This window comes from Perognathus longimembris, unplaced genomic scaffold, assembly GCF_023159225.1.
Source record: "Perognathus longimembris pacificus isolate PPM17 unplaced genomic scaffold, ASM2315922v1 HiC_scaffold_4634, whole genome shotgun sequence".
Taxonomy (NCBI): domain Eukaryota; kingdom Metazoa; phylum Chordata; class Mammalia; order Rodentia; family Heteromyidae; genus Perognathus; species Perognathus longimembris.
In genome coordinates this window covers 1-12,570 of record NW_025959973.1, presented here as the reverse complement: position 1 = coordinate 12,570, position 12,570 = coordinate 1, and the positions used below count along the sequence as shown (strand labels likewise).

At 43.2% G+C, this 12,570-nt stretch overlaps 2 protein-coding genes and 1 long non-coding RNA gene across 3 annotated transcripts; all 3 read left to right on the top strand.

The window, feature by feature from the left end:
- The first annotated feature begins 9 nt into the window (after positions 1-9).
- On the top strand, positions 10-3,669 carry LOC125344920 (nuclear RNA export factor 3-like). The gene is made up of 9 exons (XM_048337209.1): positions 10-119; positions 1,548-1,584; positions 1,924-1,992; positions 2,072-2,127; positions 2,262-2,369; positions 2,467-2,525; positions 2,644-2,759; positions 2,845-2,887; positions 3,593-3,669. The coding sequence occupies exons 1-9, from the start codon at positions 10-12 to the stop codon at positions 3,667-3,669; spliced, it is 675 nt and encodes a 224-aa protein (XP_048193166.1).
- Positions 3,670-4,139: 470 nt separating this feature from the next.
- Positions 4,140-5,609, top strand: LOC125344921. The gene is made up of 3 exons (XR_007209674.1): positions 4,140-4,655; positions 5,030-5,090; positions 5,199-5,609. It is a non-coding gene; the product is annotated as an uncharacterized LOC125344921 (long non-coding RNA).
- A 3,146-nt stretch (positions 5,610-8,755) lies between these two features.
- On the top strand, positions 8,756-10,370 carry LOC125344919 (protein BEX1-like). Its single transcript, XM_048337208.1, has 3 exons — positions 8,756-8,934; positions 9,280-9,346; positions 9,759-10,370. The coding sequence occupies exon 3, from the start codon at positions 9,764-9,766 to the stop codon at positions 10,139-10,141; it is 378 nt and encodes a 125-aa protein (XP_048193165.1). The 5' UTR covers positions 8,756-8,934; positions 9,280-9,346; positions 9,759-9,763; the 3' UTR covers positions 10,142-10,370.
- Positions 10,371-12,570: the final 2,200 nt, after the last annotated feature.

Here is a 12,570-nt window from a genome sequence, read left to right as displayed (position 1 = left end):
TAATTTCAGATGGAGACTTCAGTAGAGATTGAGAAGGGGAAAGGCTTAACACCAGAAGAGATGCATGCAGAATCAGACTCTGTCTGCACCACCTTCCAGGATAATTCCACCAGCATGAAGTCAGTTGTATTCTCTATTATTCCTTTGAAGCTTGAGTTGCCACTGACTTGCCTATCTGTAGGAGGTGGCTGCCATGATCCTTTGGGATCACAGGCCCAGCTCATTTCCCTGTCTGGGTCCTCAGCTCTGGTCTCCCAACTCTTCCATGTTTCACCCAGATGTAGCTGGCTTTCCTCCCTTATCCTGAGAGGATCCTGCATTTTTTGGTCCTGAAAGGTCCCTTGCCTGTCCCAGGCTGGCATGGAGGCTGTCCTGCCTTATGATGAGGAAGGAGGCGCTCAGCCACAAAGGCGCCTGCCACTATGAAATCTGTTCCTCTTGGCCATCGTTGGGAGCTATGTCTTCCTTGTGGAGAAACCTGGGCTCCCTGGATCATGGATCCAGAAGTGGGAGGGCAGGCAAACTGCCTCCTGAAGCAGGAGTGGAAGACAGAGGGCAGAAGAGTTTGAGAACGTAAGGGCAGGCCTCTCCGCAGCATTGCCCACCCACTCCCTCACTCCATATCACATTGTTCTACCTGCTCCTGCATAACAGACAAGTATGGGTCATGGGCAAGGCATAGACTCACAGGCATGAGTGTGCAGGAGAGAATGCAAGACCACGAGATGGTCCAAAGATGGTCCATCTCATGATGAGCTGGCTTTTGGGGAATTACTGCTTCCCGGAGGGAGGTTCCATTTCCCATGCCAGATTCAGCCTGCATGCAGCAGGTTCATAAGTTCAGATCTGCCTGGGGCTCCAGGGTCTACCAGGGGCAGGTAAAGGAGAGGGCTGTAGCAGGGGAATAATTCTCTTCTTTCTTCTCCCCTCACCCAAGAACCAGAGCAGATTGAATGTCTTGTATCTCCCTTTCCTTTTATTTTTCCTTTGTCATCAATCTATTGTGCTCTGTCCCATTTCTACCTCCCTGTTTCCTCTATTTCTGTCCCCAACTCCATGCTCTGCCCTTCCTGCCTCCTGAGCCCTCACTCACCTGGTCTGGCCAGGCCATGTTGTGCATGATGTTGAGTGTCCAACAAGGTGGTGAGACCACTGGATTCCCACTCCATATACTGTTTCTTGTTGAGCTTTCTGTGGAAACTCGGAGGAGGGAAAGGGAAGAAAGGGAAGTAAGCCCTGAAGCTTGGGCTCCCACCATGATTTCTTGTGGTCCTGGAGAAGGGCAGTGTAGGTGAGGAATAACCTTGGAGAAAATGGGAGAGAGACAAGACCAAGAGGGAGACAATTCTCTCTCTAGGTTAGTTCCACAGCTTCAACATTTTCTACTCTTATGTTTTTATGTTTTTCAACTGATACATAAAAATGTTAAGAATTTACATGTCAGCTAGATATGATAACATGCCTACATGTTAATGGGGTACCAGGTAATGTTTGTGTACATGTATACATTGCATGATTTTTATAGGTGGTCTTGATTTTTTTCACAGCTCAATCCTGGAATTGTTTCCCAAGTTATTGCGCCTGGTAAATACAGTCTTTCATAATTGACATCTATGACTGAAAATAAAGCTACCCGCAGCCTACCCTCAACCCCCTTAAAGTTAAACTTTTTGATCTAACCCTTCAACTTCAAAGGGGTAGGGAGAAGATAGAGACCCATGTCAGAATTTGACAAAGAGTATATGACCTTTCTACCCACCAGATTCTCTGGTTATGACCCCAACTATTGCCCTGTTGATGTAATTTCCAGAGCATTTTCAGACTTGATCTCTGACCTTACCCATTTCTGAGCCCATTCCTTTCCCTGATCCTCCAATATTACCTACCTGGTTTGCACTGATGACTTTCTCTTGCCTTCTCCAGGATGGACAGGCATCATCTAAACTACCTGTCTGTGACACTGAAACTCATAAGAAGTTACCAGCTTGCAAGGTGAAGAGAGGGTAGCATAACATTTTTAGTTAGGCATAAGGAGAGGCTAACAGTATCCTGAGTACTTCCTTTATTTCAGGGAAGTTACTTCGGATCTGAAATGCTAAAGAATCTGATCCTACAATTTCTGCAACAGTATGTATCCCTGGGACTCTGAGGAATGGGAGGGATGAGACAAGGCAGGTGAGACCTCACAATCACAGGTCTGCTTGGTAAAACTGTCTCATTTGAGGCTCAGACCATAGATATAGTTTATTACACCCCCACAGGTACTACATGATCTATGACTATGGAGATCGGCAGGATCTTCTTGATGCTTACCATGAAGAGGCCTGCTTCTCCCTAACCATTATCCACAACTTCAAGGAACAAGCGCCGTGAGTATCACTGCTCAGACTGGGAGCAGTGTGACACCCCTTCCACCCCCAGAAGACAGGTGGCTGGGCCAATACCACTTGTTGCTTTCTCTCCTAGAAGTAACCTGGGTGACTATTTGAAGTACAGCAGGAATATGAAGAATCTCAAGGATCCATGTAAGTGTATGTTGGGCAAGACTGGGCAGAGAGAGGAAGAATGAATTAGGCAATCAAAGGAGACAAGGGCCAGAATGTGGTTGCCTCCTCCATTTTTGTTTTTTCCACTTTCCAACAGGTATGCAGAGGCAGCTGCTAAAGCACAGGAAATGTGACATTGTGAACTCTCTCAAACTGTTGCCCAAAACCCAACATGATCTCAGTTCATTTGTGGTGGACACATGGTTCCAGACGGTGAGCACCTGCTTCCTCTCAGACAGTTCCAGGTAGCTGCAGTTGGGTAGGAAGTTAAGTGAGCTCCTGTGTTCTTCCTTTTCAGGAAAAGATGCTCTGCTTTTCTGTCAGTGGGCTGTTCCGGGACGGTGAGTGGGTATAAGATTCCCTTTCTAGATTCCCTCCTGCCCACATTGCTGGGGAACCAGCTATAGATCCCTTCCCATTCTTCCCTTGCTTCTCTCCTTCTTATGCCCTGCTCACAAGCATCTTGATCTAATTTAGAGCAATGCCTATCTACCTCACAGCTCAAGTATTAGGGATACAGACTAAGGTTTGATGGTTCTCATGTTAGCTAGGTGACTTGGGACCACTTAACCTGTTTCCCCATTTGAAAAAGCTTGGGCTGGGCTGGGAATATGGTCTAGTGGCAAGAGTACTTGCCTTGTATACATGAAGCCCTGGGTTTGATTCCCCAGCACCACATATATAGAAAAAGCCAGAAGTGGCACTGTGGCTCAAGTGGTAGAGTGCTAGCCTTGAGCAAAAAGCCAGGGACAGTGCTCAGGCCCTGAGTTCAAGCCCCAGGACTGGACAAAAAAAAAGCTTGGGCTACTGTAAAACAGGAATGAATTAAACATTTGTAGTGATTTTCACATGCTTCATTTTTGATAGGGACACAGCAGTGTGAGTGTATTATTCCTAATCTTTTCCTCCAATTTCACCCTGCCATCCTGACTCCAAGTTAACAGTGATAACTCCCTTTAGTATAAGACCCTTCACTGGGAAGCACTGTATGAGCATGTAAAGCACGTGAAACTCTAAAGGGGTATTGTTGTTTGTTTTCATTGAAGTGGAAGGAAATTCTCAGGGATGTGTTCATGTCTTCACCCGGACCTTCATCACTACCCATAGCAGCAATTCAAGGTAAGTACTGTGTTGTGGGTGACAATATCCATCCATGCTTGGAGACAGTGGTGGTACTCAGTGATGAAGTTCTTGAGGTATTTTTTTAAACCCACAGTCTACTCAAGTGGTTAAGAGTGTGGGCTCTGACTAGGCACTGGTGGTATTTAATATATATTTGTATAATTGTAGCTTATAATATATAATTGCTATAAATGTAGCTTATTCAGGGCACTTGAGTCACAATTTTAAGCCAACCTGGGTAGACAAATCCTTGAGACACCTTGTCTCCAATTCACCAGCAAAAAGCCAAAAGTAGAGGGGTGATTCAAGTGGTAGAGTTCCAGTAGTGAATGAAAACTCTGAGTGAGAGCACAAGGCCCAGAGGCAAGCCCCAGTATAGGCATCTATGCACATATGCATGTGTGTGTGTGTGTGCATGGGCACGTGCAGGCGCACACACACACAGTGTGGGATTTGCAGTTCTGATGCTACGTTTTCTCTGTGATTTACTTACTTGCTCTATGTCGAGTAATATGACCTACCACTTTCTTCCTCTGAAATACTGATCACACTGCCTTCTCTGTTGAGCTACTGTAAAAGGGAAAATGGGACTGTAAACCCATTCCTAGGTTATAGGCAAACCTATAAATCTAGTAAGTTATGTAGACAGTCTCCAAAGATGGGCTCTCTGGGAAGTGTCAGAGGATATCAAAAGCTGAGCAGAAAGATAGAAGGAATTTAATTGTTGGTCAGTGATAGTGGGACCATTGTTGTGTGGTAGAGGGTTGTCTTTTTGTCCAGCTATCCTTAGGTCTCATTTTTTTCCTTCAGCCTATGCATCATCAATGACAAGCTCTTTTTGAGTGCCAGCCCCCAAAAGATGGAACATACTTGCTCCATCTCCATGCCACTTCCCTCAGACTCTGAGATGGCGATCGCCCAGGAGCAGCAAACAACGATGCAGGCATTCTCCACCAAGTCTGAGATGAAATTTCAGTGGTCTCAGAAGTAAGTGTTGGTGTACAAGTTGATTAGGTATGAGCTAGAATGATCAGGGTAGTGAATTACAGGAGTTACTAAGTAATTGGAACATTTCCTTCATATATATATACACACACATATATATATACATAGTCATATAGTTATTTTAAACAATATATGACATTTCCCCAAATTCCATGGACCCTGTTTCTTTATTGGAAGACTTTTGGCCATTCAGGACATTTTCCTCATGACATACTGTGATGCTGGGGTCATTCTGGTGTATATCAAGATATACATAGAGCATACATAGAGTCACGTTTCTGTCACAAATGTCATTGTAATGTCAGCATATCTCCTCTTGGATATTAGTGAATATCTCCTGTCCTTTCTCTCTCCAGGGACTTTCAGGACAACTGCTTGGACTACAATAGAGCTGTACAAACTCTGTCGCTTCCCAAGGTAAGGTTTTGGAACCCAGATAAAGTGAGACAAGTCCAGGTGGCCTAGGCATGAAGCCAGGATTCTTTGCTCTGCTGATCTCCAAATTACCTCCTTTACTTCCTTCAGGCAAATGGAAAGATCTGAGAAACCTTCACATAGACTGGTCCACAAATCCTGAGTATAACGCTTTGAGAAGAAACCCTTGGCTGTTACCACCTTCATCCTCATTATCTTTGTTGTATTTTTGTTCTAGTATGAGTACTTTGGTGTTATTGAGCTGGGAAGTTATTGAGCTTTGTAGTTTTGATTCTCATTCATCCAAAGGGCTAGCTGTTCTGTGGGTTTGTTCCTGGGTTACCCCTCTCCACCTTGTTTGACAGACAGTAATGGTGCTTACTACAGTAAATCTCCGCAAAGTCTGTTTGAGGCAGGTATTATGATCTCTGTCTTGAGAACAGGAAGGGGATACTCAGTGACTAACTTTTGGGAAGGAGTGGAGTAGAGACGCATGTCTTGGACTCATATTTAGGCCAGAGCTGTGCCTAGGACATGAACATTGTTATTCTCTGTCCTCACCACATTTTCCAAATATTTTTATGCAGAGAACAATATTAGATTCTGAGCTGCCTAACGTATTCCAAGTTAAAAAAGATCCCTTTGGGAGAAAATGTACAAAAGAACACATGAAGACCTGGGGAGAAAAAAAAATTGCTCCCATATATGATTGACATCTTGTTAATATCCTTGATCTATAAATAAAAATGTAGAGAAGGGGGGAAACATGCAGCCTTTGAATTATTATTTGGAACAACATTAATGTCCAAAATATCTATAAGGGTCTGTCAAATTCTTAAAAACTCCAAATCCCAATGGCAAATGTTTAGCTACTAATTTAGAATAAGAAGCTAAAGATAGTTATTTTCAGAAATATGCATTGAGTCTCTGTATATGTACAAGCATGTATGTCTATGTTGATGTTTTGGTTTCCTAAAGTTACTATATAAAGTACCATAACTAGATGGTGTAAGGCTATGGTGATTTGTTTTCTCATGATTCTGGAAGTCAGAAATCCAAACTCAAATTGCTATTAAGGCCATATTTTTTATAAGACTCTAGACGAGAATACTTGTGTCTTCCAGCTTCTGGTTGTTCCTAGTGATGTTTTTGTAGCTTTTAGCACAACCTGTGTCTTCTCCCCACCCCCCTTTCAAACTCACCCACTATTAGATTTAGAATCCACATTGATTTCATCTCAAGATCCCTCCACTAAGTTCTGTGCTCATATAGGTGGCCTTCTCAAGCTCTGCCTCTGTAGCTGTGACTCTGCAGCGGGAGTCATCCTTCTTGTTGTTGTTTTTATGGGGTTTTGAACCCAGGGGTTATACACTTGTGAGACAAGCATTCTATTACGTAAGCCATACCTCCAGCCCTTGTTGCTCTGATTATTTTTGAGATAAGTCCTCACTCTTTGTTTAGACTGGCCTAGCCTATGATCCTCCCATTTAAGCTTCTCACCATAGCTGGTATGACAAGCATATGCCACCATGCTTCTCAAGCATGTGCCACCATATCTCATGAACTTTGTGCCCAGGCTTGCCTCAAACCACTATTTTACCAATCTCTCTTTTTTGTCAGTATGTAGGAAGACAAGTATGAGCCACTGTCTGTAGCCCATTCTTCATATTTCTTGAATATGGTATATGTTCACAGCTAATATCTCCATTATCCTTTTTGTTGCCTGTACAGACATTGAAGTCTGACAACCATCCTTCATTTGTCCCTCTTTTGACTCCTGCAGGCCAGACTGGCAGTGTTTTTGAGGTTTTTTTTTTTTTTTTTTTTGGCCAATCCTGGGCCTTGGACTTAGGGCCTAAGCACTGTCCCTGGCTTTTTTTTTTTTTTTTTTTTTTTGCGCAAGGCTAGCACTCTGCCACCTGAGACACAGCGCCACTTCTGGCCATTTTCTATATATGTGGTGCTGGAGAGTCGAACCCAGGGCTTCATGTATAAGAGGCAAGCACTCTTGCCACTAGGCCATATTCCCAGCCCTGGCAGTGTTTTTGATAATATAAAATTATGCTCAAAATTCTTCTGATACTCTAATGCTTTTCAAGGGGCTCCATGACATTCCAAAAGACGTTATTCCATAGGTCCTTCCTGGATAATCTCATCTCAATTTCCGAATTCTGCTGAGAATACGGTCTCCAATTCATACTACATCTTTGCCAGCATTCATTGCTGTCAGTGTTCTAGATTTTGGCCTTTCTAATAAATAGATGTGCAGTGGTATCTCAGTTTTAATTTGCAGTTTCCTGATCATGTTTTGTGAGGGGAATCTTTCATGTTTACTTGCCCTCTGTACCTCATCTTTGGCAAAGTACTTGTTTAGGTCTCTTATTTTAATGTGGTTATTTTGGGTAGTTGTCCTTTATCACATATGCCTTTTTTTCTTAAATATGTTTCTCATTTTGTGGTTTCATTCTCTTAACAATACCTTTCAAGAAGAGAAAATTATAATTTTAGTGAAGTCCTGTTTATCAATTCCTCTTTCATGGATTATGTCTTTGGTGTTGTATTTAAAATATCATCATGATGATCAAAGCAATCTAGGCTTTTTTATTATACTGTCTTTTAGTATTTTATTTCAAATTCTACTTATTGGTTTCATAGCTTATATGAAAGCTATTATATGGGGCTGGGGATATGGCCTAGTGGCAAGAGAGCTTGCCTCGTATACATGAGGCCCTGGGTTCAATTCCCCAGCACCACATATACAGAAAACGGCCAGAAGTGGCGCTGTGGCTCAAGTGGCAGAGTGCTAGCCTTGAGCAAAAGGAAGCCAGGGACAGTGCTTAGGCCCTGAGTCCAAGGCCCAGGACTGTCCAAAAAAAAAAAAAAGAAAAATATTTCAGACAAACTAGACTGTTGCAAAAGTGATGGTGTGTGCCAGGTGCCCAAGGCTCACTCCCATATTCCTAGCTCTGCAGAAGCTGAGACTTGAGAATCGAGGTTTGAAGACAGCCTAGGCAGGAAAGTCCCTTAGACTCCAATTAACCACCAAAAAGTTGGCAGTGGAGCTGTGGCTAAAGTGGTAGATCACTAGCTATGAGCAGAAAAGCTCAGGAACAACACTCAGGTCCTGAGTTCAAGCCCCCTGGGCTGTCACACGCAGTCATGTATACACACGCACATACATACACATACACACACGAACATACACACATGGGCATACACATATGCACACACACACACACACAAATGGTTTGCTGAGCTCAAAATCAATACTTTCTGTGTAGTGCCAGAAAGTGCTTCTTCTTTTATTTCCTCTGGTTCAATCACTACCTTCAAATAGAAATTATGTTTTCAGATTTTTAGACATGTTGATTTTCAAAAAGGGATACCAATTATGAAGCATCTATAAAACCATGGGGAAGAGAGAAAGCAGAAGACGCCATAGCCAAGGGTGGGAGATGCCGAGGGAGGGTGGAGGACGGAGCGGATCCTCCCTGGTAACAGAAAGCCATGTCCAACCGCAAGACAGTGATGCCACTTGTATGTCCTCAGATTGGAGAGGCCCCAGATGAGTGACGGCCAGTGCGCGCACCAGGAGCGCGCACGGCGAGATAGAGGGGGAAGGCCAGTGCGTCAGCCTGGGGCGGCGGGGTGGAAGGAGTGGGGGGGGCCTCTTGCCGCACTGGCTGCCCGAGGTGGGGGGCGAGCTCAGCGGTGACGCGCGGCCCTCACGTGACCCGGAGCTGCAGAGCGACGCAGCCCTGGGTGCAGTCGTCACTCGCGTCTGGCTAGCAGCTCCCGCCGCCCAGCGCCCGGCGGGCTGGCATTGGGCCCGGGGAAAGCGGAGCAGGTAAGGCCCCGGGGCCCGCGCGCCAAGGCCTTGCCCGCTGCAGCTTGTCGATCTCAGCGAGGCGGGTGCAGAATAGCGCGGCGAGCGCCCGTCTTCTCCACCCCCTCGCTTTCTCAATGAAAAATAGGGGACCCCCGGAGTGGGGGTACTGGGTGGTTGGGGTCTCGAGGGAGGGGCAGCGGGGTAACTGAGAGCTAAGGGAAATTGCCCTCTAGTCACTGCAATGGGAGCATCGCTGGGAGGGGTGGGGATGCTGGGGACTGAACAGGGGGCGGGGAGGCGGGGCGGCGCCCGGCTCTGGGAAGCATCAGCTTAGGCTTCCTTACTTCATCCACCTGTCTGCAGGTCTGAGTGTCTCTGCAACGCACCTTGTGAGAATTGGGAGGAGGAGAGCCAGCAAGGATAGGCCCAGGTTGGTGCAAGGGGCATTGCTAGGGGCGGCAGCGGGAGTGGGAGGTAATAATGTGTAAAAAAAAAAAAAAAGAAAGAAAGAAAAGAACCCCAATCTGAGATTCCTTAATGCTAGCCCTCCCCTCCCTTCCATCCTTGTCCTCCATTTTGGTGTCTGGGGAGGTCTAGAAATGGATCCTTAGGGAAAATGGTGGTTTGGGGGAGGGGCTAGGATGAGGGGCCCCCTAGAGGGCGCACAGGGGCTCTCAGGTGGGAAAATGACATTTGGAAGAAAAAAGGAAAAGGAAAAAAAAAAGAGGACAAGTGCATTCTGAATAGTGACTTGAGTGAATACCTCTGTCCTTGGTGCTGAATCAACCACAAAAAACTTAGTCTTTTTTTTTTTGTTTTTGTTTTTGATTTTTGTCTCCTAGGAATAATGGCGTCCAAAGAGGAACAAGCTGTGAAAAACCTCGATGTGGAAAATGCTCATCAGGACAATGAAAACAAGGAAGAAAAGGAACAAGTTGCTACTAAGAAGGAACCCATGGCTCAGCCTTTGGAAGCCGGGGTTCCTAGAGCGAATCGCAGGCGATTCCGTGTTAGGCAGCCTGTCCTGCACTATAGATGGGATCTGATGCATAGGCTTGGAGAGCCCCAGGCAAGGATGAGAGAAGAGAACATGGAAAGGTTTGGGGAGGAGGTGAGACAGCTCATGGAAAAGCTGAGGGAAAGGCAGTTGAGCCATAGTCTGCGGGCAGTTAGCACCGATCCCCCCCACCATGACCACCATGATGAGTTTTGCCTTATGCCCTAAATCCTGAATCCTGATGTGTTCCCTAAGGAGAGACCCCTGCTACCTAAACCTACATGTTTGTGATGTACTCTTGTAAATCTTTTGATGTTCCTTGTGGGTCTCCTATTACCAGCTTCTAATTGAATGTTGTGTTTTTGACCCCATCTGTAAGATTTTTGTTAGCAGGAGAATTTATCTATTGCATGGAAAGATGCTCATTATATATTGTGAAGTTAATAAAGCAATTTTAAAAAGCAATCTTGTTTTTTATTTAAAATTTTATATTTACCTGTTTCAGATATAATACTAGTAAAATTAAATATACAAAAGGATTAATACAGGGGACTCATTTCTAGAAGTCAATGTTAGTCAGACATTTTGTAGTCTATATAAAATACAAAAAAAATCTTAAAGGGAGGAGGGATACATTTTAGCTTATGATTTCAGTGCCAAAGATGGGTGGCATTAGTCCAGTACACCTCTCGTTCACTTCAGGATTATCTATTCCCAAAAGCATGTGTTGATCATGCTGTGATATCTTCCTGATAAGTAGACACTTCTAACTAAATAAAATAAATAATGTCTAAGTCAGGGATTCACAATTACTGTCTTAGTTCAGTTCCAGACTAAGTAAATAATCTTGGACCTGTAACTTACACTGCGGAAGAGATTGTTTGCAGTTCCTGAAACACTGAGTTCATTTAGTAATGTCCTAGTGTTTCTAAAAGTATGCTAACCTGTTACCTGTGAGAGAATCACTTGGGGACTTTATTAAGCTGAATTTATACATATATCGAAGATCCTCCACTACCACTACAAAATGGAGTTCCAGAACTTTAATTTTTTAGCAAGTTTCCATAATGATTCAGGTGCACAGTAATGGCTAAAGTGCTACTGATGTGTATATATTATCTTAGTTCTCAAATAACTATAATAACACAAAGTTGAGTATTCTATTTCAACTGAGAAAAGCATTAACATGTAGTGAGTGAGAACATTAAGCCTTTAGGTTTGCTACTGGAGCCAGGCCCTGGTAGCTCAAACTTGTAACCCTAGCTACTCAGCAAGCTGAGATCTGAGGATCATGGTTCAAAGTCAGCCAGAACAGGAAAGTTTGTGGGACTCTTATCTCCAATTAAAAACAGAAAATGGGTAGTGCTCTGGCTGAAAGTGGTAGAGTGCTAACCTTGAGCAAAAGGGCTCAGGAACAGCACCCAGGCCCTGAATTCAAGCCCCATGACTGACAAAAAATAAATAAATAAAATTAACTTTTGAGGGGAGACAATGGGTGATTTTTAAAATTTGTAATAATTTACATATTTTCCTAAATCAATAATTTGAAAAAAAATAAATAAAAATTAACAAATACAGTTTGAGACATCTTCAGTGACTTCATAAAAGTTCTTAAAAATTACCATTGACTAAACCTAAATATGGAGATTTCAGATTACCCTTTCTCATCCTATAGTTACAGGAAATTCACTAAGTCTTAGGTATTGCTAGGTGGTAGAATTTGAAACAGGATCTTACTGCATAGCCCAAGTAAGTCTGGAACACCATCTGTAGCTTAGAGTGGTCTCATGTTGACAATCAGAAGGGTTATTTACAACTTGTTTCAAATGTTCACATAGAAAACTAAACAAGAATGGGAAAATATTGAGCTTTAGGACATAGAATTAAAAGGACTGACTTTTCAAAGAACTCTGTCTTTAGATGTGGAAAGCTAGAAATAATTTTTAAAGAAAAGCAGTTAAGAGCTGCATATGGAGCTGAATGATAGAGCACATGCTTAACAAGCACAAGGCCCTGTGGTTCAATGACTTGCAAAAAACCCCATTAGAACATAGTCTATAGCTTTGAAATTCATAAGACATTTATAGATCAGCTGAAACCAAAAGATCATCAACAGAAAACAATGAATATTAGAAAACACACACACATATAAACATTCAAATTATTTGAGGAAAAAGAAATCATCTTAATTTGCCTAATGGCTGCTATACACTGCATAATTTATTGCAAGGGAAAAGAGACATATCTCACTCCCAGCACTGGGTTAATATGTTTAAATCACTACAGTGGAAAACACGTAACAAAAGCAAGAAATAAATACCACACATGCACTGTCCCATTAATAGGCCGAATAATATGATTATTGGTTCAGTCCTAATCACTGCCCCATGCATTGGCCCAATGACTAATGCACAGAGATGCAGCTCTTATTGACTGACAAAGTGTATGCCCAGAGACTGAGCTGCTGCATTAGCTACTCCCATCAGTGAAATGATGCATAATTTGAAAAATGCTGGCTTGTGTTTGTAAAATACAAAGATTACTGATACAACTAAAAGACTCATATGCAATTGATTTTGGAAATGCTGCTGGCATTTTATTTTCAGACAAATTACATTTTTTAAAAACAAATTGTCTCTTTGTGTGTGGGCTTCCAG

Coding starts and splice junctions, on each gene's coding strand:
- LOC125344920 (XM_048337209.1), top strand. CDS start 10: ATGGAGACTTCAGTAGAGATTGAGAAGGGGAAAGGCTTAACACCAGAA. Junction 1,585..1,923: donor TTCCCAAGTTATTGCGCCTG/GTAAATACAGTC, acceptor TGCCTTCTCCAG/GATGGACAGGCATCATCTAA. Junction 2,760..2,844: donor TGGACACATGGTTCCAGACG/GTGAGCACCTGC, acceptor CTTCCTTTTCAG/GAAAAGATGCTCTGCTTTTC.
- LOC125344919 (XM_048337208.1), top strand. CDS start 9,764: ATGGCGTCCAAAGAGGAACAAGCTGTGAAAAACCTCGATGTGGAAAAT.